This window comes from Salvelinus fontinalis, chromosome 42 (assembly GCF_029448725.1).
Source record: "Salvelinus fontinalis isolate EN_2023a chromosome 42, ASM2944872v1, whole genome shotgun sequence".
Classification (NCBI taxonomy): domain Eukaryota; kingdom Metazoa; phylum Chordata; class Actinopteri; order Salmoniformes; family Salmonidae; genus Salvelinus; species Salvelinus fontinalis.
Genome location: NC_074706.1, coordinates 19,599,375 through 19,621,267, shown reverse-complemented (window position 1 = coordinate 19,621,267; position 21,893 = coordinate 19,599,375). Strand labels below are relative to the sequence as shown.

At 45.7% G+C, this 21,893-nt stretch overlaps 1 protein-coding gene across 1 annotated transcript; it reads right to left on the bottom strand.

Annotated features, from left to right (window-relative positions):
- Positions 1–1,479: 1,479 nt before the first annotated feature.
- LOC129841452 (uncharacterized) lies at positions 1,480–20,160 on the bottom strand. Its single transcript, XM_055909720.1, has 6 exons — positions 19,615–20,160; positions 19,083–19,213; positions 18,706–18,885; positions 5,397–5,546; positions 4,887–4,998; positions 1,480–2,751 (listed from the first exon to the last, which is right to left on the bottom strand). Exons 1-6 carry the CDS (start codon positions 19,895–19,897, stop codon positions 1,808–1,810), a joined length of 1,800 nt encoding a protein of 599 aa, XP_055765695.1. The 5' UTR covers positions 19,898–20,160; the 3' UTR covers positions 1,480–1,807.
- Between the last annotated feature and the right edge of the window lie 1,733 nt (positions 20,161–21,893).

Here is a 21,893-nt window from a genome sequence, read left to right as displayed (position 1 = left end):
AAAGGGTCGAAATACTTATGTAAAATTGTACTGTTTTTATTTTTTATTTTTAATACATTGGCAAAAATGTCTAAAAACCTGTTTTTTCTTTGCCATTATGGGGTATTGTGTGTAGATTGAGGGGAAAATGTATTTAATCCACTTTAGAATGTTGTAACGTAACAAAATGTGGAAAAAGTCAAGGGGACTGCATACTTTCCGAATGCATCGTATGTCAGCTACAGAATGGTTCCGAGATGTCCTCTGTGTAAATCTCAAGCCACACTGCTACGATTTCTCCCCATTGTGGACACTCCTATGTCTGATAAGGCTACTCAGGAAGGAGAAGCTCCTGTAACATACTTTGCACTTGAAGGGCCTCTCCTTGGTGTGAACTGTCTGGTGCTTCTTCACATAGTTCGCCTCAGTAAAGCGCTTCCCACACGTGGGGCAGGCGTATGGCTTGTCTGCATCCGTCTTAACACTCGGCCTCCCACGTTGTGACCCAATGACACCACAGGTGGCGGAAGCAGGAGCCACCACCCTCAGGTGGTTAGTCTTTGAGCTCCTTCCTTGAAATCTAGCCATTGTTTGGGTGTTGTTGGCATTGTGTGCTGTGTTATAGGCTAGGTACGTCTTGTGAACGCCCATCCTGAACCTGTCTGTATTGATGGGGTAACCCTGAAGTAGCTGAGGAAGGCTAGACTCAGGTCCAGGCACAGGCCTTCCATGAACCCAGTCGCAAGGCATTTGACGAGACCCTGAAGAAGAAGACAGACTTCCTGTTAGAATACCCCCAGGGGGCTCACCCACCACTGTCTGTGAAGACTGAAGCCCAGGGTGACCTGCTCTGTTAATCATGGATAATGTGGTGTTTGTATCATAGGAACAGGATGGTCTCTCTCTATCAGCTCCATCCCTGCACTGATACTGTGACAAGAAGGGTCTGGGCTGCAGACTGGTTCCCTGGCTGGAGCCTCTGTCACTCTGATGTCCACCAGGACTGAGGTTGTTCAGTCCCTCTGTCCACTGGTTGTGTTCTATGTGGTGGTGGAGTCTCTGTCCCTCTTGGTTGGGTCCTGGTTCCAACTTGGGAAGGAAGAGCGACGGCTCCTGATCCAGGGTTCTGATCTGGGGCCAGGGTTTGTGACCAGCTGTTTCAGAGGTCCAGTCTCTCCCGTCATCAACACTGGATATCAGCAGGTCCTCATGGACTGCAGACTGTAAACACAAATATACATTTTTATAAACAACTCTGCTGTACACATAAAAACATGATATTATAAAATGTTCTCCACAGTCAAGCCCATCTCTAACACTGATACAAATGTATTATAAAAAATGTCCATATGTCTTGTCTTGTGACTCAAGAATTAAGTATAACGTTTTGGTTTGAATGAGAAGGGAAACTCAGTCCCTGCAATGATACAAAAATAACCAAGTCAGTCATCACAGAGTCAGTTTTGTATTTAACTTCAACAAAGTGGTCATACACTCAACTTTGAAGTACAGTACTTTTATTGCACAAAACGATACATGACCAGTAGAATAACTTTCCTCTTGACTTTTTCTGTAAATCTGGTTTCCTCATTTTGAAAAAAATGTATTGTAGAATACTTTGGAAAAGTTTAACATCACACAAAGCTTCACTACTTTATGTCAAGTAAACACGTATCACCAGTATCATCCTATAGGGACAAAGTTTGTCACTCTTCATCAGTGAAGCATTTTTAAAGACACCATCACCATATCATCTACTCTGCCTCATCATACGATACATCCAAACCCAATAGAATTAACTACAAACTAACTAGTACAACATTACATGTCACTGTACACTGGTTGTGTGCATTTTCTGTTGGTGTATCCTGAGGTAGCTCTTCTCTGAAAACCTCTTCCCACAGTGAGTACAGGTGAACGGCCTCTCGCCCGTGTGGACCTTCAGGTGCCTCTTCAGCTGGTGCTGGTGGGAGAACCTCTGCTCACACTGGAGACAGCTGTAGGGTTTCTCCCCTGTATGGACCCTCTGGTGTCTCTTCAGGTGACCAGCCTGGGCGAAGCGCATATCACACTGGGTACAGCTGAATGGTTTCTCCCCTGTGTGCATCCTCTGGTGGATCTCCACCTGTTTGGGGAAACTGAATGCTTTCCCACAGAACAAACACGGGAAGCGCTTCTCTTTGCCACCAGACCTGATGATAGAATTACTACTACTGTCATTTGTCAAAGGGCTTGTGTAGCCATTTAGTGTTGAGGCACTGGCATTGTCTGAGGTCTGATTTAACATTAGGAGAGTGTGAGGAGGACGAAGGTCAGGGAGTGTCTGTGTTGTCACAGGGTCCATGTTCCAGTTGATAGATCCTATAGAAGGCAAGCTGAAGGTAGCACCTGTTAGGGGGTTAACCTGAGGCGTCATCAGTCTCTCTGAATCACACCTATAGGAGCAGGACGGAGCATCGCTAGTCGAATCTGTGTCAGTTCTCTTCCGCCGCATTTGGAAATCTGTCCGTCCCCGCAGACCAAATCTACGCCTCGCCCTGGTCTCAGCAAGTCTGTTGTCATGGAGACTAAGTTCGGTTGTTGGTTTGTGGTAAACAGTGTTGTTCCCCAGCCCAGAGTTGAAGACGCTGTCCCATCCACTGACCTCCACTATGTCGCCTTTGGTCCTGCCCTGCTCAATGACGTTGTCCCCTGGGCCCTTGGCTGCACCCGTCTGGGTCTGGGAATCCAAGATGGCTTCCCAGTCTCCTCTATTTGCCTCCAGCCAACCACCTGCAGGAAGAGGTTACAAAATAGACTTTACAAACATGGTAGAGAACTCTACATATGGAGTTTTTTAGAGTCAATTACCTGATCAAGTTCATACATTGTGTATTTCGTATGTAAACATAAATTGTATTGATTTAATTTTATGAATTAAGAAAATAAATAAATAATAATAGCCAGGTGCATCGCTATTCCCATTGAAGATCAAATCAAATTGTATTTGTCACATACACATGGTTAGCAGATGTTAATGCGAGTGTAGCGAAATGCTTGTACTTCTAGTTCCGACAATGCAGTAATAACCAACAAGTAATCTAACCTAACAATTTCACAACAACTACCTTATACACACAAGTGTAAAGGGATGAAGAATATGTACATAAAAATATATGAATGAGTGATGGTACAGAACGGCATAGGCCAGGTGCAGTAGATGGTATAGAGTACAGTATATACATATGAGATGAGTAATGTAGGGTATGTAAACATATAAAAGTGGCATTGTTTAAAGTGGCTAGTGATACATGTATTACATAAAGATGGCAAGATGCAGTAGATGGTATAGAGTACAGTATATACATATGAGATGAGTAATGTAGGGTATGTAAACATTATAAAGTGGCATTATTTAAAGTGGCTAGTGAAACATTTTTTACATACATTTTTCCATTATTAAAGTGGCTGGAGTTGAGTCAGTATGTTGGCAGCAACCACTCAATGTTAGTGGTGGCTGTTTAACAGTCTGATGGCCTTGAGATAGAAGCTGTTTTTCAGTCTCTCGGTCCCTGCTTTGATGCACCTGTACTGACCTACCCTTCTGGATGATAGTGGGGTGAACAGGCAGTGGCTCGGGTGGTTGTTGTCCTTGATGATCTTTATGGCCTTCCTGTGACATCGGGTGGTGTAGGTGTCCTGGAGGGCAGGTAGTTTGCCGAACCTTACGGTTGTGGGCGGAGCAGTTGCCGTACCAGGCGGGGATACAGCCCGACAGGATGCTCTCGATTGTGCATCTGTAAAAGTTTGTGAGTGCTTTTGGTGACAAGCCGAATTTCTTCTTGGACCAATTCAGTTTGTCCGTGATGTGTACGCCGATGAACTTAAAAATTACTACCCTCTCCACTACTGTCCCGTCGATGTGGATAGGGGGCTGCTCCCTCTGCTGTTTCCTGAAGTCCACGATCATCTCCTTGTTTTGTTGAGGTTGAGTGTGAGGTTATTTTCCTGACACCACACTCCGAGGGCCCTCACCTCCTCCCTGTAGGCCGTCTCGTCGTTGTTGGTATTCAAGCCTACCACTGTAGTGTCGTCTACAAACTTGATGATTGAGTTGGAGGCGTGCATGGCCACGCAGTCGTGGGTGAACAGGGAGTACAGGAGAGGGCTCAGAACGCACCCTTGTGGGGCCCCAGTGTTGAGGATCAGCGGGGTGGAGATGTTACCTACCCTCACCACCTGGGGGCGGCCCGTCAGGAAGTCCAGTACCCAGTTGCACAGGGCGGGTTCGAGACTCAGGGTCTCGAGCTTGATGACGAGTTTGGAGGGTACTATGGTGTTAAATGCTGAGCTGTAGTCGATGAACAGCATTCTCACATAGGTATTCATCTTGTCCAGATGGGTTAGGGCAGTGTGCAGTGTGGTTGCGATTGCGTCGTCTGTGGACCTTTTGGGGCGGTAAGCAAATTGGAGTGGGTCTAGGGTGTCAGGTAGGGTGGAGGTGATTTGGTCCTTGACTAGTCTCTCAAAGCACTTCATAATGACGGAAGTGAGTGCTACGGGGCGGTAGTCATTTAGCTCAGTTACCTTTGCTTTCTTGGGAACGGGAACAATAGTGGCCCTCTTGAAGCATGTGGGAACAGCAGACTGGGATAAGGATTGATTGAATATGTCCGTAAACACACCAGCCAGCTGGTCTGCGCATGCTCTGAGGACGCGGCTGAGGATGCCGTCTGGGCCTGCAGCCTTGCGATGGTTAACACGTTTAAATGTTTTACTCACGTCGGCTGCAGTGAGGGAGAGTCCACAGGTTTTGGTAGCGGGCCGTGTCAGTGGCACTGTATTGTCCTCAAAGCGAGCAAAGAAGTTGTTTACTCTGTCTGGGAGCAAGACATCCTGTATGTAGGCTATATGTATTTCTCCCTTACCTTGCTCCCCCATCTTTAGTCCACTCAGCAGATCAATGCTCTCTGGTTCATCTTCTATTGTCTCCTCTTTGACCAGCAGCAGATCAGGCTTCCCATCCTCCATGTCTACTGACTGTAAGAGATACAGAGTGAGAGGATGTTGGATCAAGAAATCTGATATGAGCATCCTGCTATGGATCATCTTCTGATTGGGCAATGAAGGATTGCTATGAATACTATGCAAACATGTTAGTTGATGTGATTCTATGTAGACGTGTTAGTTGATTTGATTACTTGACACTCTTTAAGGGTTTGATAATTCAAGGGCATGGTCCCACACTTAAGATAAAATGTATCAAGACCTGGGCCGGTATTTACAAAGGGTCTCAGAGTAAAAGTGCTGTCTAAATAGTCTTTTTCACATGATCTAAAAGGAAAAACTGATCCAAAATCAGCACACATACTCTGAGAGGCTTTGTGGGTAAGACCCTGACCTAATACAATTCAGACAGTAGTTCACAGTGGGCTCACCTCAGTGAGACTGTGTGTGGTCCTGTGCTGCTCAGCTGGTTCCTCTGTGGGTTCAGGAGGAGGTGTAGTCTGGTTTTCCTCCTCAGCGTTCCCCAAACCCTCTTCGTACCCCTCCTCCTTCACCAGTAGCACCTCTGGACCATCTTCCTCCTTGAAAACACAGACGATACAGATTACATAGACATACACCTCAGGTACATACACACAGATAAGAAACACACTTTCAACATGGAGTGTTTACCCATCCCCACTATGTTTGAGTCCTATACTGTAGTAACAGAATTACTTAATTGTTGTTAAACCCATCATGGTGGACATTAATATGATGTGGGTAAAAACAAGTCAAAAGTCAGGGTGAGATCAGATGTGATGTATACTAAAGAGAGCCTCAAAAGTCTTCGAATGAAAAATCCCATTTAGTATTTATGAAACAAACAAGTTTTAAATACACCATTTGAAAACCACACATACAAGTCTCAAATATAAATCTCCATGATCTTGATGATCTGTATACATTATCTCATTAAAGGGTCTTGGGAAAAAAAAATAGGTAGTTGAATGGCAGTAATGAAATAGGCATTTGTGAACATAATATAGCCTACACAGTAGAAACATAATATGTAACAGACTTTTTAGGCTTATGCGTGTGTGATATATATGCCTTATATATCACACAGTCTGGATGCAATATTCTACTCAGGAATATTCAACACTGAAATCTGTTGCCCTTGTGGATCTTTGTCTTTAATGCAGGACTTGATCGATACGTCAGAAGCTATCGAGTGGAATGGTTACTTTTTATGTTACACAGTGCCTTGCAAAGTATTCATCCCTCTTGGCGTTTTTCCTATTTTGTTGCATTACAACCTGCAATTTAAATGGATTTTATTTGGATTTCATGTAATGGACATACACAAAATAGTTCAAATTGGTGAAGTGAAAAAAACAACTTGTTTAAAAAAATAAACGGAAAAGTGATGCGTGCATATATACCCCCTTTGCTATGAAGCCCCTAAATAAGATCTGGTGCAACCAATTACCTTCAGAAGTCACATAATTAGTTAAATAAAGTCCACCTGTGTGCAATCTAAGGGTCACATGACCTGTTACATGATCTCAGTATATATACACCTGTTCTGAAAGGCCCCAGAATCTGCAACACCACTAAGCAAGGGGTACCACCAAGCAAGCGGCACCACGAAGACCAAGGAGCTCTCCAAACAGGTAAGGGACAAAGTTGTGGAGACGTACAGATCAGGGTTGGGTTATGAAAAAATATCTGAAACTTTGGACATCCCACGGAGCACCGTTAAATCCATTATTCAAAAATGGAAAGGATAAGGAACCACAAAAAACCTGCTAAGAGAGGGCCGCCCACCAAAACACACGGACCAGGCAATGAGGGCATTAATCAGGGAGGCAACAAAGAGACCAAAGATAACCTTGAAGGAGCTGCAAAGCTCCACAGCGGAGATCGGAGCATCTGTCCATAGAACCACTTTAAGCAGTACATTCCACAGAGCTGTGCTTAACGGGAGAGTGGCCAGAAAAAAAACATTGCTTAAAGAAGAAAATAAGCAAACATGTTTGGTGTTCGCCTAAAGGCATCTGGGAGACTCCCAAAACATATAGAAGAAGGTACTCTGGTCAGATGAGACTAAAATGTAGCTTTTTGGCCATCAAGGAAAACCCTATGTCTGGCACAAACCCAACACCTCTCATCACCCTGAGAACCCAATCCCCACAGTGAAGCATGGTGGTGGCAGCATCATGCTGTGGGGCTGTTTTTCATCAGCAGGGACTGGGAAACTGGTCAGAATTGAAGGAATGATGGATGGCACTAAATACAGGGAAATTCTTGAGGGAAACCTGTTTCAGTCTTCCAGAGATTTGGGACTGGGATGGAGGTTCACCTTCCAGCAGGACAATGACCCCAAGCATACTGTTAAAGCAACACTCGAGTGGTTTAAGGGAAAACATTTAAATGTCTTGGAATGGCCTAGTCAAAGCCCAGATCTCAATCCAATTGAGAATCTGTGATATGACTTAGATTGCTGTACACCAGCGGAACCCATCCAACTTGAAGGAACAAAAGTCCCAGTGGCAAAAGTTCCAGTGGTTAGATGTGCCAAGCTTATAGACATACCCCAAGAAACTTGCAGCTGTAATTGCTGCAAAAGGTGGCTCTACAAAGTATTGACTGAAAAGTTTTTTTTGTCTTATTTGTTGTTTTTTCACAAAAAATGTTTTGCATCTTCAAAGTGGTAGGCATGTTGTGTAAATCACATGATGCAACCCCCCCAAAAATCGAATTTAATTCCAGATTGAAAGACACCAAAATAGGAAAAATGCCAAGGGGGGTGAATACTTTCCACTGTAGAGTGGAATGTTTTTTGTTGCTGGTGTATCCCGAGGTAGCTCTTCGCTGAGAAACTCTTCCCGCAGTGTGTAAAGGCTTACAGGCTTTCTCCCGTGTGGACCCTACGGTGCCTCTTCAGGCCACCAAACTAGACAAAGTGCATGTGACACTGGGTACAGCTGAAGGATTTCTCTCCTGTGTGTACCCTCTGGTGGATCTCCACCTTCTGGGGGCAGCTGAAGCCTTTGTTACAGAACATGCAGAGGAACCGCTTCTCTTTACTGTTGCACCCCCTCCCCGCGCCTTGGCCCTTTGAGTTCCATAACTGATCGAAAAGGACGCAGCTGTGTGAATCGGAAGGTGCCATCGACGTGGAAACTGGGTCCCGATTCCATTACGAGTGTAAAGGGAAGTGGGTCGGGACGTTTAGATTTGTCTCTAAGCTTCCCCTGTAATCTAAGAAATCTCTGCCCTGTGAGTGTCGGTCTCCTAGGTGACTATCAGCATTCCATTTGAGAGGAGCGTCGCCCTCCACTTTCACCTCATCTACGACTACAACCTCCCCTTTCTTATCTATGCACCCTTCAGAGTATCCACTACTACTGTACTGGTTGCAGTCCTCTCTAGACAGATCAGTCTGTCTCTAAACCAAAGTATATGTTGCCAGGGTCCATCTCTGTAGCGTAAGAACAAGACAGATCATCACCTCCAGCAGGGAATAAACATGTTGGTCCACCAGCCACTCAGATTTTTTACCAGCCAAAATATTTTTAGCCACTAAAGTTACACCAACAAAAAAACAGATGCTTTGTAATGTTTCTAAAATGTTGTATGTATTACTAGTAAGAAGTACGTAATGTGGTACATTGAATAATACAATTTTATGTGACCTGAGTCTTAACCAAAATATCACAGATGAGACATTTTCACCTTCCCCTTTGAGGGCGGGAGGTTACCGTGGTAGCGCCTTTGAGATTGAGTCTGACTAGTGGAAGTGTTGTCTTCTCTTCTAGCAGTTGAAACTCAAACATAGAAAAACAACATAGCTTATGAACAAAACAATGTAAATAGCCAAGAAACAGCCAAGAAACACAAGGACAAAGTCTCACTTCAGAAGACTATCGTTTCAAGTAAATTAAACAAACTTTCATGCCAGTGCGCAGCGCTTCTAAAAAAGGTATATTTCACTCAGCTCTTCACGTGCGCACAGCCTCCAGCCAGGCAGTGTTGCAGCGTGAGGTGGAATAGGCTATATAGGATTCGTAGTTCCTTGACTTTGACAACTTGCAGACTTGTTTACCTGTTGCTGTGCGTTTTGTTGCCAAACTTACTTTGCTACCTGACAACTTTACGGTTTTTACTTTTTAATTACCGTTTATATTTTTTGTTTTTCCCTCACAACTTCAACTTTTTCACTCCGGACGCTTTATCTGGACATGGTTCGTCAGGACCTCCACCATCCGAAGCTAAGTAGTAACATTAACCTGATGCCTTCTAATTGCAGTCGCTGTACTCATAATATACAGGAGAACGAGGCTTTCAGACGCAATCGTTAGGCAAGGGTAATTTCAGTGTAGGAAAGGATGAAACAGCGTCTGTGCCACCAGTAAGTACAGATAGTAGTATAAATCTCCTCGCACAGTCCCAGCAGCCGGACAACTTTCTCATGGCTTCTGGAGGGAAATGCTTTATGAATGTCAACCGGTGTCGCTCATTCAGGCGACAGAAACGTTCAACCGGTTTTCCCCATTAAGCAGTGAGTCTGAGGCCGAGCCTTCTCTTGTCTCTACTCCTCCCGTTACGGGGACTGAGACGCCGAAGCTTCCCACGATTAGCTCTGACAAATTGAAAACCCTAGTCATTGGCGACTCCATTACCCGCAGTATTAGACTTAAAACGAATCGTCCAGCGATCATACACTGTTTACCAGGGGTCAGGGCTACCGACATTAAGGCTAATCTGAAGATGCTGCTGGCTAAAGCTAAAACTGGCGAGTGTAGAGAGTATAGGGATATTGTTATCCACGTCAGCACCAACGATGTTAGGATGAAACAGTCAGAGGTCACCTAGCGCAACATAGCTTCAGCGTGTAAATCAGCTAGAAAGATGTGTCGGCATCGAGTAATTGTCTCTGGCCCCCTCCCAGTTAGGGGAGTGCTGAGCTCTACAGCAGAGTCTCACAGCTCAATCGCTGGTTGAAAACTGTTTTCTGCCCCTCCCAAAAGATACAATTTTTAGATAATTGGCCCTCTTTCTGGGACTCACCCACAAACAGGACCAAGCCTGGCCTGCTGAGGAGTGACGGACTCCATCCTAGCTGGAGGGGTGCTCTCATTATCCACCAACATAGACAGGGCTATAACTCCTCTAGCTCCACAATGAAATACTACGAGACGTGTAGTCCACTTGTCATTCCAATCTCCTTTGCATTAGCGTAGCCTCTTCTGTAGCCTGTCAACTATGTGTCTGTCTATCCCTGTTCTTTCCTCTCTGCACAGACCATACAAACGCTTCACACCGCGTGGCCGCTGCTACTCTAACCTGGTGGTCCCAGCGCGCACGACCCACGTGGAGTTCCAGGTCTCAGGCAGCCTCTGGAACTGCCGATCTGCGGCCAACAAGGCAGAGTTCATCTCAGCCTATGCTTCCCTCCAGTCCCTCGACTTCTTGGCACTGACGGAAACATGGATTACCACTGATAACACTGCTACTCCTACTGCTCTCTCCTCGTCTGCCCACGTGTTCTCGCACACCCCGAGAGCTTCTGGTCAGCGGGGTGGTGGCATTGGGATCCTCATCTCTCCCAAGTGGACATTCTCTCTTTCTCCCCTGACCCATCTGTCTATCGCCTCCTTTTAATTCCATGCTGTCACAGTTACCAGCCCTTTCAAGCTTAACATCCTTATCATTTATCGCCCTCCAGGTTCCCTTGGAGAGTTCATCAATGAGCTTGACGCCCTGATAAGTTCCTTTCCTGAGGATGGCTCACCTCTCACAGTTCTGGGTGACTTTAACCTCCCCACGTCTACCTTTGACTCATTCCTCTCTGCCTCCTTCTTTCCACTCCTCTCCTCTTTTGACCTCACCCTCTCACCTTCCCCCCCTACTCACAAGGCAGGCAATACGCTTGACCTCATCTTTACTAGATGCTGTTCTTCCACTAATCTCATTGCAACTCCCCTCCAAGTCTCCGACCACTACCTTGTATCCTTTTCCCTCTCGCTCTCATCCAACACTTCCCACACTGCCCCTACTCGGATGGTATCGCGCCGTCCCAACCTTCGCTCTCTCTCCCCCGCTACTCTCTCCTCTTCCATCCTATCATCTCTTCCCTCTGCTCAAACCTTCTCCAACCTATCTCCTGATTCTGCCTCCTCAACCCTCCTCTCCTCCCTTTCTGCATCCTTTGACTCTCTATGTCCCCTATCCTCCAGGCCGGCTCGGTCCTCCCCTCCCGCTCCGTGGCTCGACGACTCATTGCGAGCTCACAGAACAGGGCTCCGGGCAGCCGAGCGGAAATGGAGGAAAACTCGCCTCCCTGCGGACCTGGCATCATTTCACTCCCTCCTCTCTACATTCTCCTCTTCTGTCTCTGCTGCTAAAGCCAATTTCAACCACTCTAAATTCCAAGCATCTGCCTCTAACCCTAGGAAGCTCTTTGCCACCTTCTCCTCCCTCCTGAATCCTCCTCCCCCTCCTCCCCCCTCCTCCCTCTCTGCTGATGACTTCGTCAACCATTTTGAAAAGAAGGTCGACGACATCTGATCCTCGTTTGCTAAGTCAAATGACACCGCTGGTTCTGCTCACACTGCCCTACCCTGTGCTTTGACCTCTTTCTCCCCTCTCTCTCCAGATGAAATCTCGCGTCTTGTGACGGCCGGCCGCCCAACAACCTGCCCGCTTGACCCTATCCCCTCCTCTCTTCTCCAGACCATTTCCGGAGACCTTCTCCCTTACCTCACCTCGCTCATCAACTCATCCTTGACCGCTGGCTACGTCCCTTCCGTCTTCAAGAGAGCGAGAGTTGCACCCCTTCTGAAAAAACCTACACTCGATCCCTCCGATGTCAACAACTAGACCAGTATCCCTTCTTTCTTTTCTCTCCAAAACTCTTGAACGTGCCGTCCTTGGCCAGCTCTCCTGCTATCTCTCTCAGAATGACCTTCTTGATCCAAATCAGTCAGGTTTCAAGACTAGTCATTCAACTGAGACTGCTCTTCTCTGTGTCACGGAGGCGCTCCGCACTGCTAAAGCTAACTCTCTCTCCTCTGCTCTCATCCTTCTAGACCTATCGGCTGCCTTTGATACTGTGAACCATCAGATCCTCCTCTCCACCCTCTCCGAGCTGGGCATCTCCGGCGCGGCCCACGCTTGGATTGCGTCCTACCTGACAGGTCGCTCCTACCAGGTGGCGTGGCGAGAATCTGTCTCCGCACCACGTGCTCTCACCACTGGTGTCCCCCAGGGCTCTGTTCTAGGCCCTCTCCTATTCTCGCTATACACCAAGTCACTTGGCTCTGTCATATCCTCACATGGTCTCTCCTATCATTGCTATGCAGACGACACACAATTAATCTTCTCCTTTCCCCCCTCTGATAACCAGGTGGTGAATCGCATCTCTGCATGTCTGGCAGACATTTCAGTGTGGATGACGGATCACCACCTCAAGCTGAACCTCGGCAAGACGGAGCTGCTCTTCCTCCCGGGGAAGGACTGCCCGTTCCATGATCTCGCCATCACGGTTGACAACTCCATTGTGTCCTCCTCCCAGAGTGCTAAGAACCTTGGCGTGATCCTGGACAACACCCTGTCGTTCTCAACTAACATCAAGGCGGTGACCCGTTCCTGTAGGTTCATGCTCTACAACATTCGCAGAGTACGACCCTCCCCCACGCAGGAAGCGGCGCAGGTCCTAATCCAGGCACTTGTCATCTCCCGTCTGGATTACTGCAACTCGCTGTTGGCTGGGCTCCCTGCCTGTGCCATTAAACCCCTACAACTCATCCAGAACGCCGCAGCCCGTCTGGTGTTCAACTTTCCCAAGTTCTCTCACGTCACCCCGCTCCTCCGCTCTCTCCACTGGCTTCCAGTTGAAGCTCGCATCCGCTACAAGACCATGGTGCTTGCCTACGGAGCTGTGAGGGGAACTGCACCTCCGTACCTTCAGGCTCTGATCAGGCCCTACACCCAAACAAGGGCACTGCGTTCATCCACCTCTGGCCTGCTCGCCTCCCTACCTCTGAGGAAGTACAGTTCCCGCTCAGACCAGTCAAAACTGTTCGCTGCTCTGGCACCCCAATGGTGGAACAAACTCCCTCACGACGCCAGGTCAGCGGAGTCAATCACCACCTTCCGGAGACACCTGAAACCCCACCTCTTTAAGGAATACCTAGGATAGGATAAAGTAATCCTTCTAACCCCCCCCCCCCCCCCCCTTAAAAGAGTTAGATGCACTATTGTAAAGTGGTTGTTCCACTGGATATCATAAGGTGAATGCACCAATTTGTAAGTCGCTCTGGATAAGAGCGTCTGCTAAATGACTTAAATGTAAATGTAAATGTAATGAAATAGGGTGCAGGCCAGGCAGCAGGCTGTTAGCCAGCCTGCCAGCTTAGTGGAGTCTGCCACTAGCATAGTCAGTGTAGTCAGCTCAGCCATCCCCATTGAGACTGTGTCTGTGCCTCGACCTAGGTTGGGCAAAACTTAACATGGCGGTGTTCGCCTTAGCAATCTCATTAGGATAAAGACCTCCTCCATTCCTGCCATTATTGAAAGAGATCGTGATACCTCACATCTCAAAATAGGGTTACTTAATGTTAGATCCCTCACTTCAAAGGCAAGTATAGTCAATTAACTAATCACTGATCATAATCTTGATGTGATTGGCCTGACTGAAACATGGCTTAAGCCTGATGAATTTACTGTGTTAAATGAGGCCTCACCTCCTGGTTACACTAGTGACCATATCCCCCGTGCATCCCGCAAAGGCGGAGGTGTTGCTAACATTTACGATAGCAAATTTCAATTTACAAAAAAAATGACGTTTTCGTCTTTTGAACTTCTAGTCATGAAATCTATGCAGCCTACTCAATCACTTTTTATAGCTACTGTTTACAGGCCTCCTGGGCCATATACAGCGTTCCTCACTGAGTTCCCTGAATTCCTATCGAACCTTGTAGTCATAGCAGATAATATTCACATTTTTGGTGATTTTAATATTCACATGGAAAAGTCCACAGACCCACTCCAAAAGGCTTTTGGACCCATCATCGACTTAGTGGGTATGTCCAACATGTCTCTGGACCTACTCCCTGTCACAGTCATACTCTGTACCTAGTTTTGTCCCATGGAATAAATGTTGTAGATCTTAATGTTTTTCCTCATAATCCTGGACTATCGGACCACCATTATATTACGTTTGCAATCGCAACAAATAATCTGCTCAGACCCCAACCAAGGAGCATCAAAAGGCGTGCTATAAATTCTCAGACAACACAAAGATTCCTTGATGCCCTTCCAGACTCCCTCTGCCTACCCAAGGACGTCAGAGGACAAAAATCAGTTAACCACCTAACTGAGGAACTCAATTTAACCTTGCGCAATACCCTAGATGCAGTTGCACCCCTAAAAACAAAAAACATAAGAAACTAGCTCCCTGGTATACAGAAAATACCCGAGCTCTGAAGCAAGCTTCCAGAAAATTGGAACGGAAATGGCGCCACACCAAAATGGAAGTCTTCCGACTAGCTTGGAAAGACAGTACCGTGCAGTATCGAAGAGCCCTCACTGCTGCTCGATCATCCTATTTTTTTAACCTAATTGAGGAAAATAAGAACAATCTGAAATTTCTTTTTGATACTGTCGCAAAGAAAACTAAAAAGCAGCATTCCCCAAGTGACGATGGCTTTCACTTCAGCAGTAATAAATTCATGAACTTCTTTGAGGAAAAGATCGTGATCATTAGAAAGCAAATTACGGACTCCTCTTTAAATCTGCGTATTCCTCCAAAGCTCAGTTGTCCTGAGTCTGCACAACAAAGTATTTTAGTACTATATCTCTTGACACATTGATGAAAATAATCATGGCCTCAACCTTCAAGCTGCATACTGGACCCTTCCAACTAAACTACTGAAAGAGCTGCTTCCTGTGCTCGGCCCTCCTATGTTGAACATAATAAACGGCTCTCTATCCACCGGATGTGTACCAAACTCACTAAAAGTGGCAGTAATAAAGCCTCTTGAAAAACCCAAACCTTGACCCAGAAAATATAAAAAACTATCGGCCTATATCGATTCTTCCATTCCTCTCAAATTTTTGAAAAAGCTTTTGCGCGGCAACGCACTGCCTTCCTGAAGACAAACAATGTATATGAAATGCTTCAGTCTGGTTTTAGAACCCATCATAGCACAGACTGCACTTGTGAAGGTGGTAAATTACCTTTTAATGGCGTCAGACCGAGGCTCTGCATCTGTCCTCGTGCTCCTAGACCTTAGTGCTGCCTTTGATACCATCGATCACCACATTCTTTTGGAGAGATTGGAAACCCAAATTGGTCTACACGGACAAGTTCTGGCCTGGTTTAGATGTTATCTGTCGGAAAGATATCAGTTTGTCTCTGTGAATGGTTTGTCCTCTGACAAATCAACTGTACATTTCGGTGTTCCTCAAGGTTCTGTTTTGGGACCACTATTGTTTTCACTATATTTTACCTCTTGGGGATGTCATTCGAAAACATCATGTTAACTTTCACTGCTATGCGGATGACACACAGCTGTACATTTCAATGAAACATGGTGAAGCACCAAAATTGCCCTTGCTAGAAGCCTGTGTTTCAGACATAAGGAAGTGGATGGCTGCAAACTTTCTACTTTTAAACTCGGACAAAACAGAGATGCTTGTTCTAGGTTGCAAGAAACAAAGATATCTTCTGTTGAATCTGACAATTAATCTTGATGGTTGTACAGTCGTCTCAAATAAAACTGAAGGACCTTGGCGTTACTCTGGACCCTGATCTCTCTTTTGACGAACATATCAAGACTGTTTCAAGGACAGCTTTTTTCCATCTACGTAACATCGCAAAAATCAGAAACTTTCTGTCCAAAAATGATGCAGAAAAATGTATCCATGCTCTTGTTACTTCTAGGTTAGATTACTGCAATGCTCTACTTTCCGGCTACCCGGATAAAGCACTACATAAACTTCAGTTAGTGCTAAATCCGGCTGCTAGAATCCTGACTAGAACCAACAGATTTGATCATATTACTCCAGTGCTAGCCTCCCTACACTGGCTTCCTGTTAAGGCAAGGGCTGATTTCAAGGTTTTACTGCTAACCTACAAAGCATTACATGGGCTTGCTCCTACCTATCTTTCCGATTTGGTCCTGCCATACATACCTACACGTACGCTACGGTCACAAGACGCAGGCCTCCTAATTGTCCCTTTAATTTCTAAGCAAACAGTTGGAGGCAGGGCTTTCTCCTATAGAGCTCCATTTTTATGGAATGGTCTGCCTACCAATGTGAGAGATGCAGACTCGGTCTCAACCTTTAAGTCTTTACTGAAGACTTATCTCTTCAGTGGGTCATATGATTGAGTGTAGTCTGGCCCACTGGTGCTCTTTCATGCCGTCCCTAGGAGGGGTGCGTCACTTGAGTGGGTTGAGTCACTGACGTGATCTTCCTGTCTGGGTTGGCGCCCCCCCTTGGGTTGTGTCGTGGCGGAGATCTTTGTGGGCTATACTCGGCCTTGTCTCAGGATGGTAAGTTGGTGGTTGAAGATATCCCTCTAGTGGTGTGGGGGTTGTGCTTTGGCAAAGTGGGTGGGGTTATATCCTTCCTGTTTGGCCCTGTCCGGGGGTATCGTCGGATGGGGCCACAGTGTCTCCTGACCCCTCCTGTCTCAGCCTCCAGTATTTATGCTGCAGTAGTTTGTGTCGGGGGGCTACGGTCAGTTTGTTATATCTGGAGTACTTCTGTATTATCCGGTGTCCTGTGTGAATTTAAGTATGCTCTCTCTAATTCTCTCTTTCTCTCTGAGGACCTGAGCCCTAGGACCATGCCTCATGACTACCTGGCATGATGACTCCTTGCTGTCCCCAGTCCACCTGGCTGTGCTGCTGCTCCAGTTTCAACTGTTCTGCATGCGGCTATGGAACCCTGACCTGTTCACCGGACGTGCTACCTGTCCCAGACCTGCTGTTTTCAACTCTCTAGAGACTGCAGGAGCAGTAGAGATACTCTTAATGATCGGCTATGAAAAGCCAAAATGACATTTACTCCAGAGGTGCTGACTTGCTGCACCCTCGACAACTACTGTGATTATTATTATTTGAACATGCTGTTAATTTATGAACATTTGAACATCTTGGCCATGTTCTGTTATAATCTCCACCCGGCACAGCCAGAAGAGGACTGGCCACCCCTCATAGCCTGGTTCCTCTCTAGGTTTCTTCCTAGGTTTTGGCCTTTCTGGGGAGTTTTTCCTAGCCACCGTGCTTCTACACCTGCATTGCTCGCTGTTTGGGGTTTTAGGCTGGGTTCCTGTACAGCACTTTGAGATATCAACTGATGTAAGAAGAGCTATATAAATAAATTTGATTTGATTAATTTACCACCTATGAAACAAAGCGTCAGAAATACTTTGAAAACAACTACTGCAGCATTTATTTTACTATAAATGTGATCATACTTCAATATTTATATTCACAAATGCGAGTGAAAAGCTCGCACTGTGGAGCCCTGACCACCCACCAACGTGGCTGGTGAAATAGACATCTTACCCACCAATGCCAAAATCTACCCGCATTTGGCAGGTGACGGGTGTTCATTTTAAGCCCTGACCACCAGTATCTAACATGTTACATTGAACTGTCCTCTGGCTCTGGTGAAATACCGGTAAATACTCTTGAGCCGTGAGCAGTAGGTAGAGGTCTTCACGTATCCACCTTTACCCGGGACCCAAGCAGGTTCGGATCAAGAATTCTAAATGTCACGGGTCTTGGGTATGGGTAATTTTAACTGACTTATCCAGAATGGGCCTTGCAGATCTGAACACGACTGCTGCAGTAGAGAGAGAAAAATGTGATCATTTATGATGCTGCTCTTGCTTTTCATGAGTGGAGTGTGTAGCTGGTTGTTGTTGGCCAATCATAAGTCATCAAGGCGGATGTAGGCTACAGTCGTAGGGCCTCGCTACGTGTGACAAAAGTTAGGAGATATCTAATCAATGGAAGATGGAATTAAAATAACGGAACTAAATGTTAAAGGACAAGGATAGGCTACAACGACCAAGAGCCAACAGGTAGGCTGCTACTTAATATTCTGAATGGAGTTGTTATTTGTACCTGTAGGATGAGAAAGCACGCACTGCCGCCTCAATTAGCCTAGCTCGCTAACTAGCTTCTTCCAGTTTGATGCAGTCATGACAGATACTACAATCATATTTACTGATAAATAACCTAGCTATGGCAGCTATTAGTCTACTATAGCGCGAGTTGGCTTGGTTGGTTGCTGTCTCATCTCTTCCTCCACTTGTCACTCGCTCACAGTACGGCCCCTCCCCCACCTGCTAGAGTGGCACCTCTCTCATCTCTCCTCTCCTGCTTTATCAGCTCCGGTTAATAAAGTAGCTTAAAACAAAAGGGGTCTGGATTTGACCAAGTCTATACGTAACGGGTCTAGTTGTCCTCAGGTCCGTTCAAAACGGGTCTCCATATTTTTTTCATGTATTTTTGCATATCGCGGCAGGGTGGTAATGCCCCAGTTCCATTTTGGAACAGGTACATTTTTGGGGACCTGTGAAGACCTCTAGCAGTGGGGCAGCCCAGTGGCAACAGACCCAGTCTTTCTGGTTCTGATCTGTGGTCAGATCCTATGTGTAAAAGCCTTTGTGTTACATTTAAAGTCTCTGTGTCTCTCTGACTTGAGGACGGCATTCAGCATTCCACTGACCTCCAAGATGCTGCGTCGGGGCCTGGCCTGGGGTGCGACGGCGGCGGGGAGGTCCTCCGTGGCAACAGGGGGCGCCACTCCAGCCGCTGCTCCAGTCTGGATGTCTCTGTTGTGTCTTGGGTCCTTTCCTTCAGTCCTTTCCTGCTTGACCCCAGGACCTGCAGCCTCTGCATCTCCAGACTGACACAAGAAGAGAGGAGGTTATTACCGGTACATGAGATGAATTAGATAATGTCGTAGGGAAGTCTCACAAGCTCCCCTGTGGCAGATAAATGAAGATGTACATGTAAGCAAATTAATAGCTGAGGGAATCCTTTCTAAAAATAAAACAGGCCACATTTGATCTACTGTTGTTAATGTTACGTTCTGACACTAACCTCTATCACAATAACGTGCTGTGTTGAGGTTCCAATCCCCTCATCAACAGTGATTGGTTGGTCATCTCTCCATGTATTGTGTCCCGCTGGCTTCACAAAGCTCCTGTGGCCTCCAGTGAGATGTCCTTCACCTGAGAGTGATTGGGGGAAAAGTGGTGGTTAAATTAGTTACTGTCAATGCTCAAGGCTATATTGTACACTATTGACACTGTCTACAATTGGCAAGGATGGAAGGTAACACTTTTCATCACTTCTTGATATACTATTTATTGATTGACTAATTGATATGCATCACATTATTTTAAATGAGTATGACAATAGGAAAGTCAGTAAATCAAGGATCTGGTTAGAAAATGAGTGTCTTTGTGAAATAATAATGTTGACCTGCCTGGTAAAATAAATGTTTTTACAAGATAGCCAAGTAATTAGGGGAAGTATGGCATACTATCCAAAAACTGAACAAGACCCAATTCTGGGTAACACATTTAAACACATGCGCAGAGGGGAACCCCGCAGCCTCTGCAAAATGTACCTCTTGCCATTCCTCTGTATCTGTCAAGTATCTTGACACTATTGGGACGACTGGCGAGGACGCGCTCTCTAATTGTCCTATCTGCGCGGTCCCGTGCCACCTTTAGTTCCAATAGTTGTAGTTTCCTCCGCAATCCCCTGTTTTCTTTCTGGCTTTGCGAAATTTCCAAACGAAGCACTGCATAGTCGTCGTCTACGAGTTTACAGATCTCTGTCACTGCTGCATTCGCTAACACCTCCATGATGGAGGCTATTTGAGTGTGAAAAACCATACAGTTAGCCATTGTTAGCTAACAGCTAGATAGCGTTACCTATTAGATAACTATCAACCAAGTCCTGTCTCCAACACGAATTAAAGAATATCTGAGGTAAATATGTGATGTTGTGCAGTTAAATTATTCATATTTTGAGTTCCAGTGTGGTAATACGCGTCTAAATAACAACAATAAAAACGATAACGTGGAAATGGTTCTTAGTCACTGTTCACTTCCGTTCACAGTGACGCGCAGTTCGCGAACGTTTCGTTCTTCTTCTATGGTATTATGGCTGTCCGCAAACAATCGTTAGAGGTGCATGCCGCTTCTTACTGTACGGGTGGTAAACTATGCAAGTATAAAATAAATCCATTGTAGGAAAGGGGGGGGAAACGACATCATCCACACAAAAAAACATTCCATTTCAAGTCACATCGCCACACAGATATTCACAGGCTCAAGGGGATGTGAGGAGGGACCATCCTTTGACAGAGGCCCAACTCGGCGGAAAATCTGTCTCCCTCCAGCAGGTGGCGTTTTTTCGTTTCATCCACCAAGCAAGGAGTTTTTGTATGGAGGCAATGAGGGTGTCGAATTTGGTCAACAAAAAATGTAAATTGGCTTATTTGCTACATTAGGTTTATTTGATCAAATAGATTTTTTGTAATGCTAACGTTAAGTGTACTGATGTAAGTAGGACACGTGACATCCCGGCAACTTTGAGAAAAAGCACTTTATTTCAGAGTTGTCTCGAAATTTCTTTGTATATTCATGGCATGAGGCTAATAGCATCTCTCTCCATATAATACAGGCGGTTGACGTCAACAACCCTCATCGAATATTCAAAAAAGTATTACAATAATGATGTATCCGCAAATACAAAAAGGATAGACGGGAGCTTGACAGCCCGCCATGCCACTTTGAACAACGACTCCCATTGTTAGGGCGGAGAGACATGTATCTTGTCAGTATATCCATATTCTTTCCGTAGCTGAGCACTGGCGGCTCAGTTTCTCTACTGCAAGAGCTCCTGCACCTTATATAATATTAGTTCATAAGTATTGTGGAGCTCATGCACCTAAATAAACAATTCCGGCACCCAAAATGAGTTTAGGCACATTTCTGTCCAAGTCAAGCACTGTTTGACAGGATTTGTGCTGTGCAGTTTAAGACCATTGCAATAAATGCTACAAGTCTGCCTTTTTAACATGCAATATATCAGGATACCTCGGTTGCCGGGGAACATTCACTGGTGTAGGCTCTACTAATATTGCTCCTTCAACTCTTCTCACCGCCTCCAGGTAGGACACACACTGGACAGACCTTACTCTTGCCACCTGTCTCCTTCACTCTTAATAGGGCAATCCTGGAATTCATGCCATGTTCGCCACCACAATTGCAGTGTCTAACCTCCGCTGGCATTCAATACTCTTCCCTTTTGCATTCATGGCACTGACAGGGTTTGTGCATTTAGGCTTTTACAGGGTATCTCATATAGTTAACCTTTACATAAGGGAGGGACTCTTCATCAAAGAACAAAAGTGTGGATGAAATTAATTTCTTCACTCATTCTACCATACGGTTCAGTCAAAGTGCACCAACCACTCCACCGACTTCCTCAGGTATTACATCTGCACATACTTTGCGCCACCCCAGAGATAACCCCCTTGATAGGCCCTCTGCTTTGAAGATATATACACAAAACATTCCACTCATATCTTCTTGAGGCCCAAATTGTGCTGCTTCTGCTCCACGGACACACAAAACATCTAAATAAGTCCACTTCTTGTGACCCTCACCGACGCTACTTCACCCAACGCAAACATTACATTTAATCGGGATTTCCAAAGGATCTCCCACGTTCCATTGGTCCAAAACCCTCACCGACTAAAAATTAGTCTAGGAGTTTCCAATTTTCCACCTCAACTTTACTTCTCGTTCCTTTCTTTTTCTCCACTGTAACCCATTCATTATCCATCTCCATGCTCTCTTCCCCCAGTTTCAAACAATACATTGGTTTCCGCCA